This window comes from Equus asinus, chromosome 20 (genome assembly GCF_041296235.1).
Source record: "Equus asinus isolate D_3611 breed Donkey chromosome 20, EquAss-T2T_v2, whole genome shotgun sequence".
NCBI classification, from domain to species: Eukaryota; Metazoa; Chordata; class Mammalia; order Perissodactyla; family Equidae; genus Equus; species Equus asinus.
In genome coordinates this window covers 88,419,519-88,438,147 of record NC_091809.1, presented here as the reverse complement: position 1 = coordinate 88,438,147, position 18,629 = coordinate 88,419,519, and the positions used below count along the sequence as shown (strand labels likewise).

Below are 18,629 nucleotides of genomic sequence, written 5' to 3'. Positions count from 1 at the left end.
AAGAAATATTTTCTTTTAGAATAGGGAATGTTTCTGTTCAAGTTTCATTTGCTTCTCTATAAAGAGCTGCAGTTTCTTTGCATAAGTCCTATACATTTGGTTGTTTAAACTTTATATTATTTTGGTTAATTTGAGTTAAATTTTTTCCATTATATTTTCATGATGGATATTGCTGTGATGAAACTGTGCTGCCACCAGTTATGTTATGAGTTCTTATTTCAGATAGACTTTCCATTGATTCTCGTACAGCAAGCATATGCATCTTTGATAAAGAGTCATAAAACTTCCACTCTTCTAATTGTTAAACCTCTTCTTTCCTAAAAGAATAATTTGATTTGTCTTCTCCATTTAAAAGCACTACATAGTAGATAATATATGTAAGTAAAATAAGAATATAAAAACAAGCAATAATTCCACTCCCCAGATAGCACTGTTAATCCCATAGAGGTTGTCCTTCCACATAGTTTACAAAACTGTGATTATATCGTACAAAGTATTGTAAAGCTTGTCTTTTTAACCTTATAATGTATCACGAAGCTTTCTTTTCAAGTTGTTTAGTAGCCTTTTGCAGCTCAGTAGTTCAACAAATACTTCCTGAACACTTATATGCTGGCAACTGTGCTTGGTGCTAGGAATGCAAACGTGAGTGAGATAGATATGGTTCCTGCTCAGAGGAGGTTAAGATACAGTGGAGACAACAGATCTCAAGTGAACAAATAGGAAATGGACATAATAGCTAACACTGAGCACTCACTAAGAACTAGGCACTTGTGGGGAAGGGGAGAATTCCCTCCCGGCCCTTTTACCTTCTGGTTCTTATGGCTGGTTGAATAATTAAAATGACATAAGGGAGGTTAACAGGAGAAAATCAAATAAAGGTTAACACATTCATATGGGCAATTCACATAAGCGTGAAGAATTCCAGAGCTAGTCAAGCAAAAAGATATAAACATGTCTTTTGGACTAAGCAGAAGGAGATAGAGGTCTGAGACTTCGTGGGGGAGAAAGCAATCTACAGGAGGATGAAAAGAGTTAATATTTGGTAAACAAATGTTTACTGGGCCATCTATAGACAATGGAACCCTGGAAAGGACTTTGATTAAATGGGCCTTGCTAGGTTCCTCCCTGTCTACCACACCTAGTTTGTATTACACTAGAGTTATCTACGGTGATAGTTCTTTCCTGAGACAGGCCCTTCTATCTTAAATTCTTTTAGGCAGTTTGGGAAAAGATCAAATGTTTTCGCTGAGTCTTCTGAGCCTTGATGTTTTTCAGCTCAAAATAATCTGCGTTCCAGGTTGATACCTCTTGGGGTGGTCTGCTCTGATCCCCATCACACTGTTCTATAAGCTTTATACATATTAACTCATTTAATTCTTACAAAAACTATGTAGGGTAGATATTATTATTAAATCTATTTTACAGATGATGACTAAAGTAAACCAAAGGAATGTTAAGTGTCTAGTTCAAGGTTGCACAGCTAGTAAATGGGGGCACTGGAGCAGGGGTTTGAACTAGTGTTTCTAGAGGCCATGTGTTTAATCTCTATTCTATATCACTTTCTATTACATAAATAAGTATTGAATTACAATTAAAATAAATGTCATGCAGGAAATAAAAAAGGCATTTTGCTAGTGTATATAAGGGGAGTAGAGATATATTATTAGAAGAGTAGTCAGTGTGTATCTCTGTGGTGGGAGCATTTGTGAAGAGACTTCAAGGGTAAGAGAAAGCCAGCCATTCAAAGAGCTGGGGGAAGAAAGTTTCAGGGGGAGGAGGAAGTATAAAAAAGTTTCCTGAGTTTGGTTAGACCTCGATACACTTGAAGAAAAAGGAAAGATCAGTGTGTCCAGAGTACAGAGAATGAAAGGGAAAGTGCTTCAAGGTGAGGTAGGAAAGACAAGGGAGCACAAGATCATGGAGGGCTTTCATGCACAGAGTGTGGATTTCATTCTTATCTTATGAATGAGATGGTGACATGGGTGGAAGCTGAGTCCAAGCAGAAGACCTCTGCAGGCATTGAAGCAAGAGATGGTGGTGCCCTTAGACTAGGGTTCTCTACAGAACGTATGGCAAGAAGCAGACAACTGAAAATATCTTTTAGAGATAGAATTTATAAAACTTTCTGATAATATTGGGTGTGCAAGTTTAAGGAAAGGGAAGAATTGAGGATTCATTTATTCAGCTAATATTAATTGAACACCCTCTCTATACCAGGTCTTGTCCTAGGTGCTGGAGAAAGGAAGTGCTCTAGACCAAAAAGCCCTACCTTCAAAGAGCCAACAGAGAGGGGACAGACACCAAGTACTCAAATATATAATTTCAAGCAAAGGGAGAGGCTAAAAAGAAAGTAAGTAGGGTAAGGAGACAGAGATTGACAGGTAGACTCCTTTTGGGTGGTAATCCAGAAGAAGGTCACCAATGAGAACATAAAGTAGAGAGGTGTGATGAACAAATAGAGTTAGTCAAATGAAAGTCAGGAGCAAGAATTCCTGGACGAAAGGGACATCAATGAAAAAGCAGGCAGGAGCTGGGTGTATCCTACGAATACAAGAAGTCTGCTGTGACTGGAGCAGGGTGCTTAGGAGATGGGCTCTGAGAGGCAGAAATGGGCCACATTATTAGGGTGTTTTAATCTTGGTAAGGCATTTAGATTTAATTAAGTATAATAGGAAAACCTTTGGTGGTTTGGGATAAAGACGTGAGGTCAATAGATCCATATTTTTAAAACGTCACATTGGCTACTTGTAGTGTAAACCCCGTCAGTTGTTTTCTCTGTTTGTAATACAAGTGCCTGACTTAAGTTTTGATTGCCCAGTCATCCACTTCAAAGAGGGCAATCTCAAAAAAAAAACATTGCCAGCCATGGCCTAAATAAAGAACCAGCCCCTCTCCCCATATTTCTTTTGTTTTAGAGATGATTTAGAGAGTTGATTTCCATAACTGACCATCTGGACTGCTTGTTTTTTTTCTTCCTGTAGTTTAAACTCTCACTCTTATGTTTTAAATCCATCAATAAAGAATGAACCCATGAAACCCTAGGCCCCCAACTTCTACCCCAATAAAAGCAGAACCCCCAGCGTACATGCTCTCTCTCTACTCACAACCTTGCTGTGTGGCCCCAGGTGCACTGTGTAACTTCCAGGACTTGTGAGTAACAAACTTTGTCTCCTCAAAATTTCCTGATGGTTATTGCTGAGAGTGTCTTGCATTCATAATAGGAACTACAAGGGCTGGTCTGGTCCCAACGTTGCTTATCAATAGGCTGTGACCAGCACAAAACACTACTGTGTGAAGTAGTGACTTTAAGGGGCCAAGAAAGAAGGTGGGGAAATAGCTAGGAGGTTATTGCAGTATGGAAAGTATTGAGGTGAGCAGATTCAGGATATAGTTTGAAGAAAAAGCCCATTATACTTGCTGATAAATTAGATGTGAAAAGAGAGGAATTAAGGGTGATTCCTGTGCTTTGGCCCGAACCACTGGATGAATGACGATCTTATTAGAAGGGAAAGGGGACTGGAGGCAATGGCAAGTTTGAGATTCTGTTCTGACATTAACTGTCTTGGTTGTAAAATTAGCTGAGATGGGGAAGACTATTGGAGAAATAGGTTTATAGAAAGAGAGTCAAGAGTCCATTCACTGTTCTGAATTATTCTACTTATCATGATAGCAAAGGATTCTAATACATGCTTGCTCCACATTCATCCCACTTTTGGACATTTAGGTGAGCAAAACATCATAAACTCCCATGACAATAAATCATTGTCCATGTTTTTAATTCAATCTCCTTCTCTGCCCCCTCCCACTTTTCTTTTCTTCCTTCCTACTCATGTTTTATTTAGTACCTGCCAGCAACACGGTCACAGTAGCACACAGAATAAAGTCAATGTTCTCATGGAACTTGTATTCTAGTGAAGGGAGATAGAAAAATAAAATGAATAACTAAAGAAGAAATGTGACATAATGATAACTTCTGTGCAGATAATTAAAATAGACTGGTAAGATAGTGGATGGTTGGGAAGACCTTTGTGAAGAGATGATCTGAATGCGAGGAAGGACGAGCCTTGTAAAGATGAGCTGGATAAGCATTAAAAGGCATAGAGAACAGCTAATATAATGGCCTTATGTGTGGGAAGGCGCTTGACCTGTTCCAGATGCAGAAGGGAGGCCAGTGTGGCCAAGTTTTATAGGAAAGAGGAAAATCATCATTATCAAGTCATGGAGACAGGCAGGAGCACAACCATGGGAGGTTTTGTAGCTAGAGAAGGAGTTCGGATTTTATTCTAAAGGTGATAAGGTTGTACTCTTGTCTACTCCCAACAGGGAGTCTTCTTGGGTTTGATTAAGCAAACTTATTGTCATAAGCCACACTTGGCTCAAATCTACTCAGAAGACACAGGAGGGAAAACACAGCTCACCAGCAGGGCAGAATCAGGCGTTCCCCATTCACTAGGAGTCCTTACAGCAGTGCATGCATCAGTTAGCATAGCCACCTGAGAACAATCTTCTCCCAGGTGACAGTTCCAAGCTAAAAAAATATAATTCTCACTGGATGTTTCCAAAGTGAAACGCTGACAAGAAACACTGACTGCATACAATATTGAGCTTTTAACACAGTTTGATGCATCTAATGAAAGTGTTATTAAGATGGAAAAACCTTAACTGATCTCTCCGTAGAGTATGAGAATATGAAATGTTTTCTGGGAATTAAATCTTGAGTATAATAAGCTTTAAATAAAATGCATAAAGTCAGTGTTTTATTGAGTCTGGTTGGAGCCCTTGGTCTGACAGAAGATATTCTGGATACTATACTTCCTCCACCAGCCTCTTTAGAGTTGTCTCCATCATCTCCTGCTGAATGCCAGGTACTATGGGTTGCACTCTATACGCATTATCCCCCAAATCTTCAAAACAAATCTGTGAAAAACTACCATTTTATCAATGATGAAAATCAGGCTTAAAAAGGGTAAATGACATTGAATGTTATGAAGTGGTGGCAGTGAGATTTAAACCAGGACTATTTGACCCTAGAGAGTCCAAGCTGTCTTTTTTTCCTAAATAGTAAATTTTGAATTGATTAAATAAATAGCAAATTGATTGTGTTACTTTATTTTATAATAATATCAGGAATATATGTACAATGTAAGACGTTCAAGTGATATCGGCTCCTCGGGAAGGACAAAGTTCTTATGCTGAAGAACACAGTGGGCAGCGTGGACAGGGCTCCTGCCTTGTGACACAAGTGTGTAAACGGACAAGGAAGGGCCATCAGTTGGTAGTCAGGAAGGAGACATTCAGGCACTGACGATAGAGGCTGTAGGGGAGGAAATGAAGGGGAAAAAAATCCTTGGAATCCTGAGATATGCAGAAGTGGTTCTAGACAGTTGTTGCCTGGAATGTTCTTCAACCTGTGCTACACATTCATGTATTAGCTAAAGAAAAGCCAGAAATATTAATTTGCATATCTTTCTGCTGAGGACAACCCAAAGGGAATCTCGAAAAAGAATTGGTTTTGCTAGTAATATTCATATGGTAGAAGTTGTTCTGAGGTCTAGGCACAACCAGGAGAGGTCCAGTAGTTTGCTGGTTGCCAGGCAGCCGTGAGACTCACCCTGTGAAATTTTGGGGGACTGAGAAAGTATTTTAAACTAAAAAATTACAACTGATCAAGGTCTAGATACTGGTTGGACAAGGAAGATACTGATGCAAACTAATCAAAGTTTAGGAACCTAGATCGATATATCACAAACAATGTAGTTCTAAAGGGCTCTAGAGGTTCTTGTTGCCCTGATCTAGTAGAATCTACTGGAGGCGGCATTCTAGGTAGCCAAATCTCAACTTTGCAGTCCTTGAAAATTCTAGCGTCAGAAAAAAAAAGTTAACTTTATAGCGGCAAAGGCCTAAGACAGCCTGCTGTATCCATCTTCGCAGTAAAAAAATATAATTGCTGCGGGGGTTAGATGGACTTTACCCTAGGGACCCACCTTCCCAGAGTGGTCAAAATAATGCCTTTGAGAGTCATTATTTTCTGCTTTTACAGCTGAAAAATGTCCCCTCCCAAGTGACAATTCTTCTCTTCAAATATATCTTAAAACTAATTATTGTCCTCAAGATCTAAGTCAAACTGTTACATTCTCATGTCTTGTCTTAGCTCTGATTCTCCGAAAGTTGAGATCCTAGTTTGTCTCTCTGAAACAACTTTCTTTACAAGATCTTGGGGAACAAGATGCTGTCTTTTTTAGAATTGTGTAGACGGGTTATTCAGCTTGGTGAGCCTTAGAGATGCAAGCTGCCTACAAGATCCCAGCGAGGCTGCATGCACTAATTATACATACCTTCATTCTGTTCATGTAGAAATGGGAACTTGAGGCTTTGACTGGGCATGGTTGGTATATGGCAATTTAGTGAAAAATAGATGACTAGAGTCAGTACTTCCTAAGCTAGGTCTTTGACCAGTGCCTTTTCTGCTGAGCTATATTTATTTCTCAAACTCAAGTTGGGTGATTTTCAACAGTAAAATAGGCTGGTGCAAAACATGTTTCTAGACAAGAGCATTTAATTTTTTTTCCATTGCTATTTAAATCAAATCATAAAGAGAGCCAACCTCAGACAGGTGGTAGAGACCCCTGCCCTTCCCCCATTCAGGTCTACCTCTCAACTGTGACCTCATCACTGACATCATATCCCCTAAGGCTGGCCCTGAAGAAGGGCAACTGACACCCCTATGGGACCCAGGTCCCTGCAGGGCTCCCCTGGGAGGTGGCCTCTGCAGGACGTGGGGAGAGGACATCACTGGACACCTATTGGTCCCTGCGCCCAGGTGTGCTCACATCTAGGCTTCGACAGGTCCTCAGGTGGCCTTGTATTCTTTTCTCGAGGAAATATGGCACAGGCTAGGGAAGAAGGAGGAGACAGTCAGTTGGTGTCTGGTCGGGAGCCATCATCACACATCATCAGAGTGTCTGTCAAGACCCCACAAGACTGCCAGGAATTTATGCTGGCAAAAAATAGCAGCATCCTTCACTTTAAGAAACAGATCTCCAAACGCCTTCACTGTGGTGCTGACAGATTGGTGCTCATCTTCACCGGAAAAATCCTCCGGGATCAAGACACACTAAGCCAGCGCGGCATCTTTGATGGCACTACAGTCCACTTGGTGGTGAGGAGCCAGCTGAAAAGAACTCTGCCCAGTCCTGGAACTCTGCCAGGCCCCACAGGCCACTGCACCCATCGTTCTGAACCCTCCACCTCAGAGAGTGCCCGGATGCTAGCCAGGCTGGTCCGGCTCGTCCGGAGCTTACCTGATCTACCTGACTTTCTTGGCCAGCTGGCTCAATTCCTGATGGCTGCACCTGAGTCTGCAGCACAGTTCTTGGAAGACCCTGTGGTTCAAGGCCTGGCAAGTGAGAAACCACCCAATAGCAGCCATGTTCCTGAACACTCAAGGCCAGTACAGAAATCCAAGCCAGCTCTTAAGGCTCTCGAAAACTTGCAGAACCCAGCCCAGCAACAGGTGCTCCTGCAGGCAGACAAACGCGGACTGGAGGCTGTGAAGGCAGCGCCAGGTGGTGACAATGACATGCATCAGGTCTGCTCTGATATCCAGCAGCCCATGCTCTCCACTCTAGCTCCACTGGTCACCTCCAAATGCCACAACCTAGGTTCAGAGCCTTGCAAAGGGGATGCCAATGCTCACAGCAGTACTGACACCACCGCCATCACCACAGCCTCTGCAATAGCCAGGCCATTGACACAGGAGGTCAGTGCAAGAGTAGTTTCCCAGGGTAGCGCCATGGCCTCAAATCAGGCCAATTCAGGATGCAGGCCTGGTATGTTGGACTTGTGCTCAGGCCAGGATCTTCCCTCCCAGGACAGCCAGCAGCCCTTAGGGAAAGCCGCTCTAACCAGTCAGCTGCGACCTTCACCCTTGTGTAGAGCCTTGCATTTTCTGCAGCAGAATCCAGCTCTGATACACCTGCTGGCAACTGGCAGCCCCCTGCAACATCATATGCCAGTACTTCCAATCCTCACCAACCCACGAGCACTGCAGGCATTGATACAGATAGAAAAAGGCCTGCAGATACTGTCCAGGGAGGTGCCTGGGCTGGTACCTTGTTTATGGGGCCCAGGTAGACCACATAGGGCTAGAGGAGCCCCTGAAACTAGGGGTGGACAGAGTCATAAAGCAGACCCAGTGCAACCCACCTTGGTCATTCTTCAGCTCCTCCATGCACTGGCCAATGCCTGCTCCCAGTCTAGTCAACTCTCACCCTCATCCCCCCTCACTGAAGGCCACTACCAGCAAGAACTGGAGCATCTGAAGGCCATGGGTTTTGCTAATCATGATGCCAATTTGCAGGCCCTCATAGCCACAGGCGGAGACATCCACGCTGCCATTGAGAGGCTGCTGGGGGAACCAGAGGCCTAGGTCCCTCCAGGTGATGCCCACTATGCACCACCCCATGGAGGGGGAGGAAAAGGAAAGGGAAGGGAAGGGGAGGGGAAGTAGCTTATTTTTGGAATTCCTCCTACTCAGATCATGTGCACACTTGCACAGCCTCTCCCTCACCTCCCACGCTTGTTCTACATTAAAAAGATTGCTTGGATCTCGTGTGTGACGTCAATTTGTGGGTAGGTGGGCAAAGAAAATGTTGTTTGGGGGAGGGATTGATCATATTATATGGTCTTGGGTCTGGGCGTCACCTCTTCTCATACCCCTAATCTCAGAGTATTTTCCAAATTTGAACAACAGGTGAGAAAATCCTTAGTTTTTTCAGCATCTTTACTCCTGCTCAATTAGCACCCCAGTTCCCTGCCAACATTACCATCATCAGCATAAATTACCTCTAGATGAACTCCAGAGTGACTCTAAAGGAATCCTGGCCTTTGCTGTCCTGGGAAGCCATGACTATGGGCTCTGGAAGCCACTCACTCTTTGACTTTATTTCTGCCTTTAGATCCAGTCTCTTGATATTGAGGAAAGATGTTTGACTTCCCTCTCAGCTAGTCTTATTTTGAGAACTGCTTTTATCAGGATTGTGTTCTCAGGAGGTCAACTCCTACTACTTCTGAAGCTCCATCTTCTCTTACTATTCAGGCTTCTTCCCTTTTTGCTGCAAAATACTTGACTGTGCTATCTTACTGGCTACTGAACTATATCTTTCCTTTTGTCTCTGAAATTCTTGCAAGTATCTCTTCTTTCAGTGACCATGTTTCACCATCCTTTGCAGTCAGAGACTTGCCCCCAGTATGGTATAGAAGCTTTCTCCAACTGTTTCTCATTCCTCATCTTCCCAAATTTTTCTACAGTGTTTGATATACTGACCCTTCTTTCTTTAAGATGCTTCATTTAATCTATTTTCTTTTTCGTTTTCTTAGAGAATGGTGCTTCCTGAGATTATGTTACACCAATTCTTTATATATCCTTTAAAGAGTTTAGCCATTTCCTTGGCTGTGGCTCTTCTATGCTCATGGTTCCTAAATCTTTGAGTCTGTTTGTACTTTCCACAGCCCGCTAGCCTTCCCTTTGAGTGTCCCAGAAGAACCTTTGGATCTGCATTTCCAAATATAGCTCAGCATCTTTCCCCTTGCCCCATTCCTACTCTGAATTCTGTGGTCCTTATGTTTTAGTGCAAGTCATCAATACCTTCCCAATATATCTATTCTCTTCTCTAAAACTCTGGTCTATCATTGAGGTGACACATAGTGTAGGCAGATGAGGCATGTTCCAGAGGACCAGTGGCTATATGTAACCATGTGGCAGGATAAAAGCTGATGAAACAGAGAAGAGGGAACATATTGGGAGAATAACTTTGGAGGAAATGAGGGACTAACAATTCAGAGCAAGCCCGAGGCATCAATTGAGCCTGAGATGAGAAACAGCTGAATCTCCTGCTTCCTGGGGGCCAGGGAGGATAGACGTCTCTGATCTAGTTACCGTGACTTAATTGTGCTCTGATGCAACACGAACTTAGAGACCTGAAGGTTGTGGAGGTCAGGGACTGTGGATAAAACACTTCGAGGACCTCACTTCCCAGCAATGAGTTTGGTGCACAGTTTTCTCTTCATTTCCCTGTAGCAGCAGGATGTTGGTCTGAATTTCTGAGATCAGCGATGCATGTTTGGTCTCAGGGAAGAGTTAGAGTTGCCGGGGTGACGTGATGGCGATGGGCAGGGCAGTATCCTGGGATCCTAGAAGTATGCTTCCCCTCTTCCATCAAGCAAGCCAGACTCCTGAGTGAGGAGAGAGATCTAAGTAATAATGTTAATAGCCTTCCTGGGGGCTGGATGTTGCTACCTCTAGTCTGATAGCAACCTACTAGATTCTACAAATCACCCTCCTCCTCTAGGAACTATTGCATTCTAGCTTCATAGTGATAAAAGAGCCAAAACAGAATTTTAAGAAGTGGAGCTTGCTGCCAAGGCTGCAGAATCCTCCATCTTTCTATAGTATTGTAATCTTGGACTTTGTTCAGCAGTGGGAAACCGTGGGGAAGAACTGCTCTGTGCTATACTCACAGGGCGTCAATCCAGAGTACAGGCCACAGCTAGATCCTGTGCCAAGGTATTAGCAACTGCATGGTCCCTGCATCCAAGATTATCTCTTTAGGCAGGTGAGATGTTTCTGGAAAAGCCAAAATTAGAAAAGAATATTGGAGGGATCTCTGCTAAAATAATTCCTTTCTGTAATACCAGTGTTGGAGGGGGCTTAAAGGTTTAGGGAAAGAGGAAGCATCCTGGGTAGAATGGGTGGGCTGAATCCCACAATGTTTGCATACACATGCATCAAGTCACAGAACAATACACAATGAAAAATATGGCTACTGAGACATATAATAGACTTATAAACTAGAGTTACAACAGATCACGTGGAGGATATTACACTGCCCCGTGATTATAATACCGTAGAAAATAAACTTTGATAGCCCTGTTCATAAATTTTCAGTCAGGCATTAGAAGAGTTAGAGGTGCAGAGATAAATTATCTCTACTCAACAGCAATTATTTATTGGAAGTCTGTCAGTGGTGGATGTATATTACAAACCCTTACACAATTTCAATCACAGACATATAGTCAGTACACAGACATCCATTCACAAGGTGATGGAAAGGCTTAAACATCCGCTCAGAGTGTGGGACCTCCCTTTGACATACGTGTCCTTCTTTGCTCAGTGCCTGCTGATATCAAAAGGGGATACTGACAGCCTCCAACATCACTGATGACAGTCTCCCTTAAACTGTCATCTTGATATAATCCTGGGGTTGGAGGTTACCCACATCTGGATTACCATCCTCTTTGTGCCATGTACCTGGTGAGACAGCTGGGAATGCCATCCTCATCCAGGTCATCTTGATGAGCAATGTTATTCATATACCCTTTGTCTTCTTTCATTCACCAACCTGGCTCTCAGCTCCACTGGCCATTTTGTGGCTCTGTGCTGGAGAGATTTCCTTTGGTGGATGCCTGGCCCTGATGGTTTGTGTCCATTCTATCCATGCTCTGGAGTCCACAATTCTTTTTACCATGGCCTTTGATCAATAGGTAGCTATCTGCAACCCATTGAAATATACAACAAAAGGAAAAATTTGGTCGGATACACCAGTTTGAGACAGAAGATGAGGATAGTGTAAAAGCAATGGTGGTTGGTTGATATATTTGTGGGTGGAACTGGGGAGCACTGGAATGCAAACTATAGGACTTGAATATATCTAATATTGGACACATCACTTTGCCACTTATGAACCTATATTTCCTTACCGGTACGTTAAGTCCCTTATAGCTCTATGATCCTGTAAATCTAATCCACAGGCAGGTACATTTTAAGTATTGCTGTGGGTGTTCACAGTCCTGAATCCTGGCCCTGTGTCTCATACTAACTTTCTGGGTTACGGAACTTCACTTTCTTCCAGGAATATTGTGAAGGTCATAGCAGGTTAACACTGTGAATCTGCTTTGGATTTTTTGATCAAATGAAATTAGAATCCTAGAGGAATGAGCATAGAACCCACAAAGATGCATTTCAGGAGCAGGACACAGTTGCAAAAGGGTTGAACTAACACCCACTCCCACTTTCAGTTTCTTTGTATATGTTTTTCTGCTTCTAAAATCATTACACTACCAGGTCCCTTTACATTTACTGCTTTAAAAGACAAAGCGTCTTCACTTTTGTTCCTACACTTTCTTGCAGGTTGGGATTCTCACAAGAAGCATGCATTTATGGTTCCATGTTGGTGATATCTATTCATCCATTCACTAACTTATGCAAAAATTAACTCCTACTATGTTCCAGGCTTACTCCTAATATAATCAGATCACAAAGTAGGAAATGAAAAACTTTACCTGAGAGTATTAGTAATAAAAGTTTCCCGTTTACTGCTCACCTTTATAGCAAAAGCAATTACTCAAAAAAGTTGTCCACAGTCATCCACACCAACTTCTTTTTTCTTATTCTCTTAGACTTGCTACAATTAGGCTTTTGTCCATATTACTCCAAAGTTTGAAAATGATCTTGTCAGGATAATCCAAGATGTCTGCATTGCTGAATCCTATGGTCTTTCCTCAGTCATCATCTTACTTGTCTGTCAGTGATAGTTGACTGATTCCTGTATTTGATACAGTTTATCACTCCCTCTTCCTTGAGACACTATTTGTTATCTTCCAGGACATTTTTGGATTAACTCTTATCTCAAATATTTTTCCCTCTCAGTTTCCTCTGCTGGTTCCTCCTTACCTTCCTGATCTCTGAACCTTGAGGTCCTTGTCTGTCTATTTTCTCTCAGGTCCTTGGTGTTTTCATCTAGTGTCATTGTTTGAAAGACCACATCTATTCTGTTGAGTTCCAAATTCATATTTCCAGTCCAGATTCCTCCCTTGAATTCCATACTGCTACATGGCCCAACCGTTGAGACCTTTCCTATTGAATATCTTTACGATATCATAAACTCAAAGTGTTCAAAAATAAACTCATGATCTTCCCCCAGTCTCCCTTGTCTTGTTCCAGTTTTTTTTTTTTTACCAAAACCTTTCGTGTTATCCTCGACTTTTCTCTCTTTCTTGATTGCAGTCCTGTTGGTGCTACCTTGAAAATATTCTGAGAATCTGGCCATCTTATACTATCTCCATGGTTACCATTCTGTCAAATCACTGTAATTGCAATAGTGTTCTAAATAGTGCCTCTGCTGTCATCCTTTCCCCTGCTCCTTCTGCTTTGTTCTCTACGTAGCAGCTACATTGATCCTATTACAGACTAAAACAGATAATATTGAATTTTACAGGTGAGAAAGTAGGTACCGAGAAAGTCTGTCATTTTCCCAAGGTCACACAGTCTGTGATTGACTGAGACAGAGGAACCCAAGCTCTTTGATTCCAGAGTTTGTGCTCTTAGCTTTGTGCTGCTCTACAGCCAGAATCAATCAGTTCCCATGAAAGGAGTATGCAACAAGTGTGTCCTGTCCTGCTCTGGCGCAGAGGAAGGGACCAATTAGGTTTCCAACACTTGAGGAGTTTAGAATCTCATTTAGAAAGAAAAAGCTCAGAGAATAATTCAAATCACAATAAAGAAATTATCTATAAATTAACTTATGATTAGCACAAATTGAATGTGTCCCTGATGCTGAGAAGTGTCATTAGCATATTACAATAACATGGGAGGCAGAGAGAGGTAGTAGGCAGTTTGCTCAGCGCTCAGAAGGAAGGATTCATTTTTCTTTTTTAATCCTGCATATGCTAGAAGGTGAGTGTGTGTGTGTGTGTGTTTTGTAAGAGAGATAGACAGACAAACTTAGGAGTGATGGGTGGGTTGAACTCTGGTCCTGGAGATGAGCTATGACATCAGGGAGAACTTGGCAGGGTTACTCCTCAGGGCCTCACCAGGGCTGAATCACTTAAAATCCAACTCAAAGGGTCTCCGTCAGCACAAATTGAAAGAGCTAGACCCAGGGCAAAAAGAAATAAGTATACTAATAAGGCAGGGTTCCAAGGTTATTCTAAGTGTAAACTCTTCTCTGCAATTTGAGAATTGCACTGATTCATATGCAAAAATGGGATGCACTTCTCAATGTGGTCCAGCAGAAAAGTTGCTTAAAGCTCCAGTAGGGCTGTGTTCACAGAGCAGGTTAAATCATTCATGTATGTCCAATGATTGATGACATCTGTCTATCCTCAAAAGTTGAATTCCTTTTACGTGTGCACTTAGTAATGCATGATGCTAAATCCTGGGTTGTGGTGATCAAGGAAGTACCATGTTGAGGAATCCTGCTTTCTCCTATTAATCACTAACCTCACTTTACCACAGTCTTGAGTTAAAACTGATTGAAGATTCTTAACATACATACACACACAAAAAGAGACAGGGAAACTTTTGGAGGTGATGGATATATTTAATACCTTGATTGTGGTGATAGTAGCACAGGAGAATGCGTGTGTCCAAACTCATCAAATTGTATACACTAAACATGTATGGTGTTTTGTATATCAATTATACCTCAATAAAGCTGTTAAAAAACTGATTGAGATTGATCCATCACTGTTTCAATAGAAATTGATTCACAAAACCTGCAAGAGCCACACATTTCTTCAGATCTCGGTTTGGCTTTTGAGGACCCCCAGGAATTTAATCTTACTCTGCTTCCTCAAGCTCTTTCAGCAATCCTCTTTGCTGGCTCCTTCATAGACACTGGTCCTGTCCTTCCTTTTCTTCCAGTCTCTGCTTTACCCCTTGGGTCTTTCTTCCATGAGTCCTTCTGAGGCTACAGACATGACTGACCCCAGCCCATGATGGCTCCCTGTGTGTGAACTTACCTCTGTAGCTAGACATGGAGTGTTCCATGGTCAGAACTGGCACTTCTCCTCTTGTTTACTCCATGGACTCTGTGATACATTTTCCTATAATTGTGTGTATTTTAGAACTGAGGTTACTAAGGCGATGAAGGGCAATTTACAAAGGCACTTAGATTGTGATCAGACCCCCCTGATCCTTTGTAAGGGATAATTTTATGGCTAAAAGAAAAGGGACCTCAAAATGGAGGGCCAGAGAAGTGGAGAAAATACAGTTTTAATGAGCACTATTCATATCCCAAGTACTGTCTAAATATTTTAGAGTTGTTATTTAATATACTTATCACAATAACTCTGTGAAGTAATATAATATAAATCAGTCTTAAATAAGTTATAACTTGGTTGACAATATTTAGAGAGATTATATAACATTCTCATCTTATATTTATTTAATCAGCACTTTACACGTTAGGCACCATCTTATGTTTTCTACATTCATTAATTTATTTATTCCTCACCACAACATTAAGAGTTAGATATTATCATTATCATCCATTTAACAATTGGCCAAACTGAGGCATAGAAACATTTAGCATCATGCTCAAGGCCACAAAAGTTAGTAACTAGAGGAACCAGGATTCAAACTGAGGCATTCTGACTTTAGAATTTGTGCTTTTAAATACTACCCAAAGTATTGGAACTCAGATTCAATTTACTTTAAATTTTTTTCTCTTTCCTACTTGGACTCACGAAATATCCCCACCATGAAACCCAGACTCCTTTCAAGAATAGGAAATGACTTGCTCTTTAGTAAATCAGATACTTCTGAGATAAAATTAAAAATATTAACTTTCTCAACTATTCAGTAACTCAAGGAGCCTCAGAAATAAGGTATTTCAAAGTAATTATTGATATTTCCAATACAGCTGGCCTTTCCTTTTCCTTCTAGTGCTTCTCCCCAATGTAAACACCTTCCTCTCCTATCATAGGTCTTCATATCATGTAAATGCATAAAGACTGTTACCATACCTATTTGTTTTTCTCATCCCCAACCTCTGCTCAGAATTCACATTGAAATTTTCCCTAAGTGAAGCAGTCTTAGAAGTTGACTCCGAATCTCTTTGGTCCTAGCCCCATAGATGATGGGGTTGAGCACAGGAGGCACCAGCACATAGAGATTAGCCAGAAAGATGTGCACGTGCTTGGGGACTCGGTGTTGGCCAAAGCGATGGGTGAGGAAGGAGAAGAAGGCAGGAATGTAGAAGACCAGGATGACCCCGAGGTGGGAGCCACAAGTACTCAGAGCCTTGTGCTGGGCATCGTGGGATGGAAGATGAAAGACAGCACGAAGGATAAAACCATAGGAGATAGCTATGAGAATAGAATCCAGACCCACAGCCAGCAGGGCCACAGTCAGCCCATAGACAATATTGACAGTGATATTGGCACAGGCCAGTCGAGCAATGCCCATATGCTCACAGTATGTATGTGCCATGACACGGTGCTGACAGTAGGGCAGTCGCCTCAGCAAGAAGATGAAGGGGGAGACAACGGCCACACTACGGAATATCCCCACAAGGCCAATTCTGCCTATGATGCTATGATTGAGAATTGTTGTGTAACTCAGCGGATGGCAGATAGCCACATATCGATCAAAAGCCATGGCAAGAAGAATCGAAGACTCCAGGGCATAGATAGAATGGATGCAAAACATCTGGGCCAGGCATCCACCAAAGGAAATCTCACCAGCCTGCAGCCACAAAATGGCCAGCGTTTTGGGCACAGTGGTGGAGCTGAGAGCCAGGTCGGTGAGTGAGAGAAGGCAAAGGAAGATGTACATCGGGGCATGAAGCACCCTGTCTGTCATAATGATAAGGATGAGAGTGACATTCCCAGCCAGTGCTACCAGGTACATGGCACAAAAGGGGATGGCAATCCAGGTGTGGGCCCACTCCAGCCCTGGGATCCCTGTCAGGAAGAGAGTGGCTGGGAGGTTGTTGTCACTGATGTTGGAAGCTGACATTCTGCTTGGAAAACAAAAGATTGTATCCAAGGTGTGATGGTGCACCAGTCCTGTACCAGCAGGTATTCTGTTCACTCACGTAAAATGATGACCTTGTTGTCAAGTAATCTTTTTTAGACTGAGAAAAATATTTGTTGTTATTAACTTCTTCAAGAATCTTAAAAGACTCTAGCACATAATCTTCTTTTTTTCCCCTTCTGCTAATTCCTATATTTATCAGTCATGATTTGAGTCCTACATTCCAAGCACCAAGTTAAGTATTAAGTATTAAGCTTATAAGTATATTATAATAATTAAGTATTAATGCTTATATAAGTATTAAGTATCTGTCAAATCTGGCCCTTCAAGACACGTGTCCCACCACATCTTGAACATTATTTATTAACTTTCAGTCCACTGACATATAGGAATATTGCCTGCCTCATTTCATTCATGCTGTTTCACATGCCTAGGAGGTCTTCTTTCTTTATTTTCCCCTTCTCTATATTTTAAGCTTCAGTGAAAGTGTCCCTGCTTCCCAGAAACCTTCCCTTTGTAATCTGGTCCTCAGTGATCTTTTATTTTTATTTATTTTTTATTCTTCCACTGCTTTGCAAAATCCCATTGGGCTGATACTATCTCTTTATGCAATTATAACCTTTACACTGGTAATGACTGTCTGTGCGTAGATCTTTTTTTTTTTTTTTTTTTTTTTGGTGAGGAAGATTCACCCCAAGCTAGCATCTGTTGTCAATCTTCCTCTTTTTGTTTGAGGAAGATTCTCCCTGAGCTAACATCTGTTGCTGCCACAGCATAGCTGCTGATGAGTTGATGAGTACTGTAGGTCCACACCTGGGAACTGAACCTGGGCCACTGAAGCACAGCGCGTCAAACTTAACCACTATGTCACAGGGCCAGTCCTTGTGCCTACATATTTTGATCAATGTTTGCTAACGAATAAATTCTGATAAATCTTGGTAACATGCCACTGATTTTTTGACTTAATGATATAAGAATGTTTCTTTTTATATTCTGTGTTTGTAATGTATCTTCCCAGATATACACCAAAGAGCTTCTTTATATAACTCATCTGAAATGCCTAGAAAGAGTGTAGGCACCCGCAATATGCTTAGATATCTCATGATTGAATATCTACAGTTATTTGAGCTTCATGAAGGTATAGTAAAAGAAAGCAAGGGATACATCAGACATGCTAGATTGAGAGATAGCATTCCCTACTATGGTAAAGTCAGCTCAAAGTCCTGCGTGCCTACCACCGTAGTGTCTGGAAGAAATGGACAGATCAGAATGGTAAAGGCTGATGGAGGCAGATTGAGGGAGAAAGGAGAGTGTCCTAGGTTTGCTAATAATGAAGATATCCTGGAAAGGGTTCTGTTTTCACTATAGAAGCCTAGCTAGTATTTACATATACTCTCTCTCTTGGTAACATATTGTGTACTTAAAGAAAACCTTTGTAGGATTCCAAGAAACTTAAATTCTACCCTGATTCTATAACAAGATTGATGTGGGACTTTGAACAAATCTCTCATTCTTCAAGCAGTCTTAATTTGGAAAGAGCAATGACTCTGTAGTCATTCTCTCCTTTTCTACCTGATCGTTACATGGCTTTGGAAAAATCCCATAATGTTTTCGTGCCTTAGTTTTTTCATCTCTGTATTGGGAATGGCATCACTTGGCCTACTAAAGACTTCACAAGACTTCACAAGATTTTATGGTTGAGCAAAAAATAATATGCGTGACATTAAAAATTTGGTAACTCAAAATAATCCCCTTCTTATTTTTTTTTTTTTAAGCTCTTTATTTCCGCACAGATTTCTGGAGAAAATAGAGT

At 41.6% G+C, this 18,629-nt stretch overlaps 2 protein-coding genes across 2 annotated transcripts; one reads left to right on the top strand and one right to left on the bottom strand.

Annotated features, from left to right (window-relative positions):
• Nucleotides 1-6,883: 6,883 nt before the first annotated feature.
• Nucleotides 6,884-8,428, top strand: LOC106830215 (ubiquilin-1). Its single transcript, XM_014839629.3, has one exon. The coding sequence runs from the start codon at nucleotides 6,884-6,886 to the stop codon at nucleotides 8,426-8,428; it is 1,545 nt and encodes a 514-aa protein (XP_014695115.2).
• A 7,413-nt stretch (nucleotides 8,429-15,841) lies between these two features.
• Nucleotides 15,842-16,798, bottom strand: LOC106830217 (olfactory receptor 52D1-like). The gene has a single exon (XM_014839631.2). The coding sequence runs from the start codon at nucleotides 16,796-16,798 to the stop codon at nucleotides 15,842-15,844; it is 957 nt and encodes a 318-aa protein (XP_014695117.2).
• Nucleotides 16,799-18,629: the final 1,831 nt, after the last annotated feature.

Bases quoted from the DNA above. Each gene is read 5' to 3' on its own strand.
- LOC106830215 (XM_014839629.3), top strand. From the start codon at position 6,884: ATGGCACAGGCTAGGGAAGAAGGAGGAGACAGTCAGTTGGTGTCTGGT.
- LOC106830217 (XM_014839631.2), bottom strand. From the start codon at position 16,798: ATGTCAGCTTCCAACATCAGTGACAACAACCTCCCAGCCACTCTCTTC.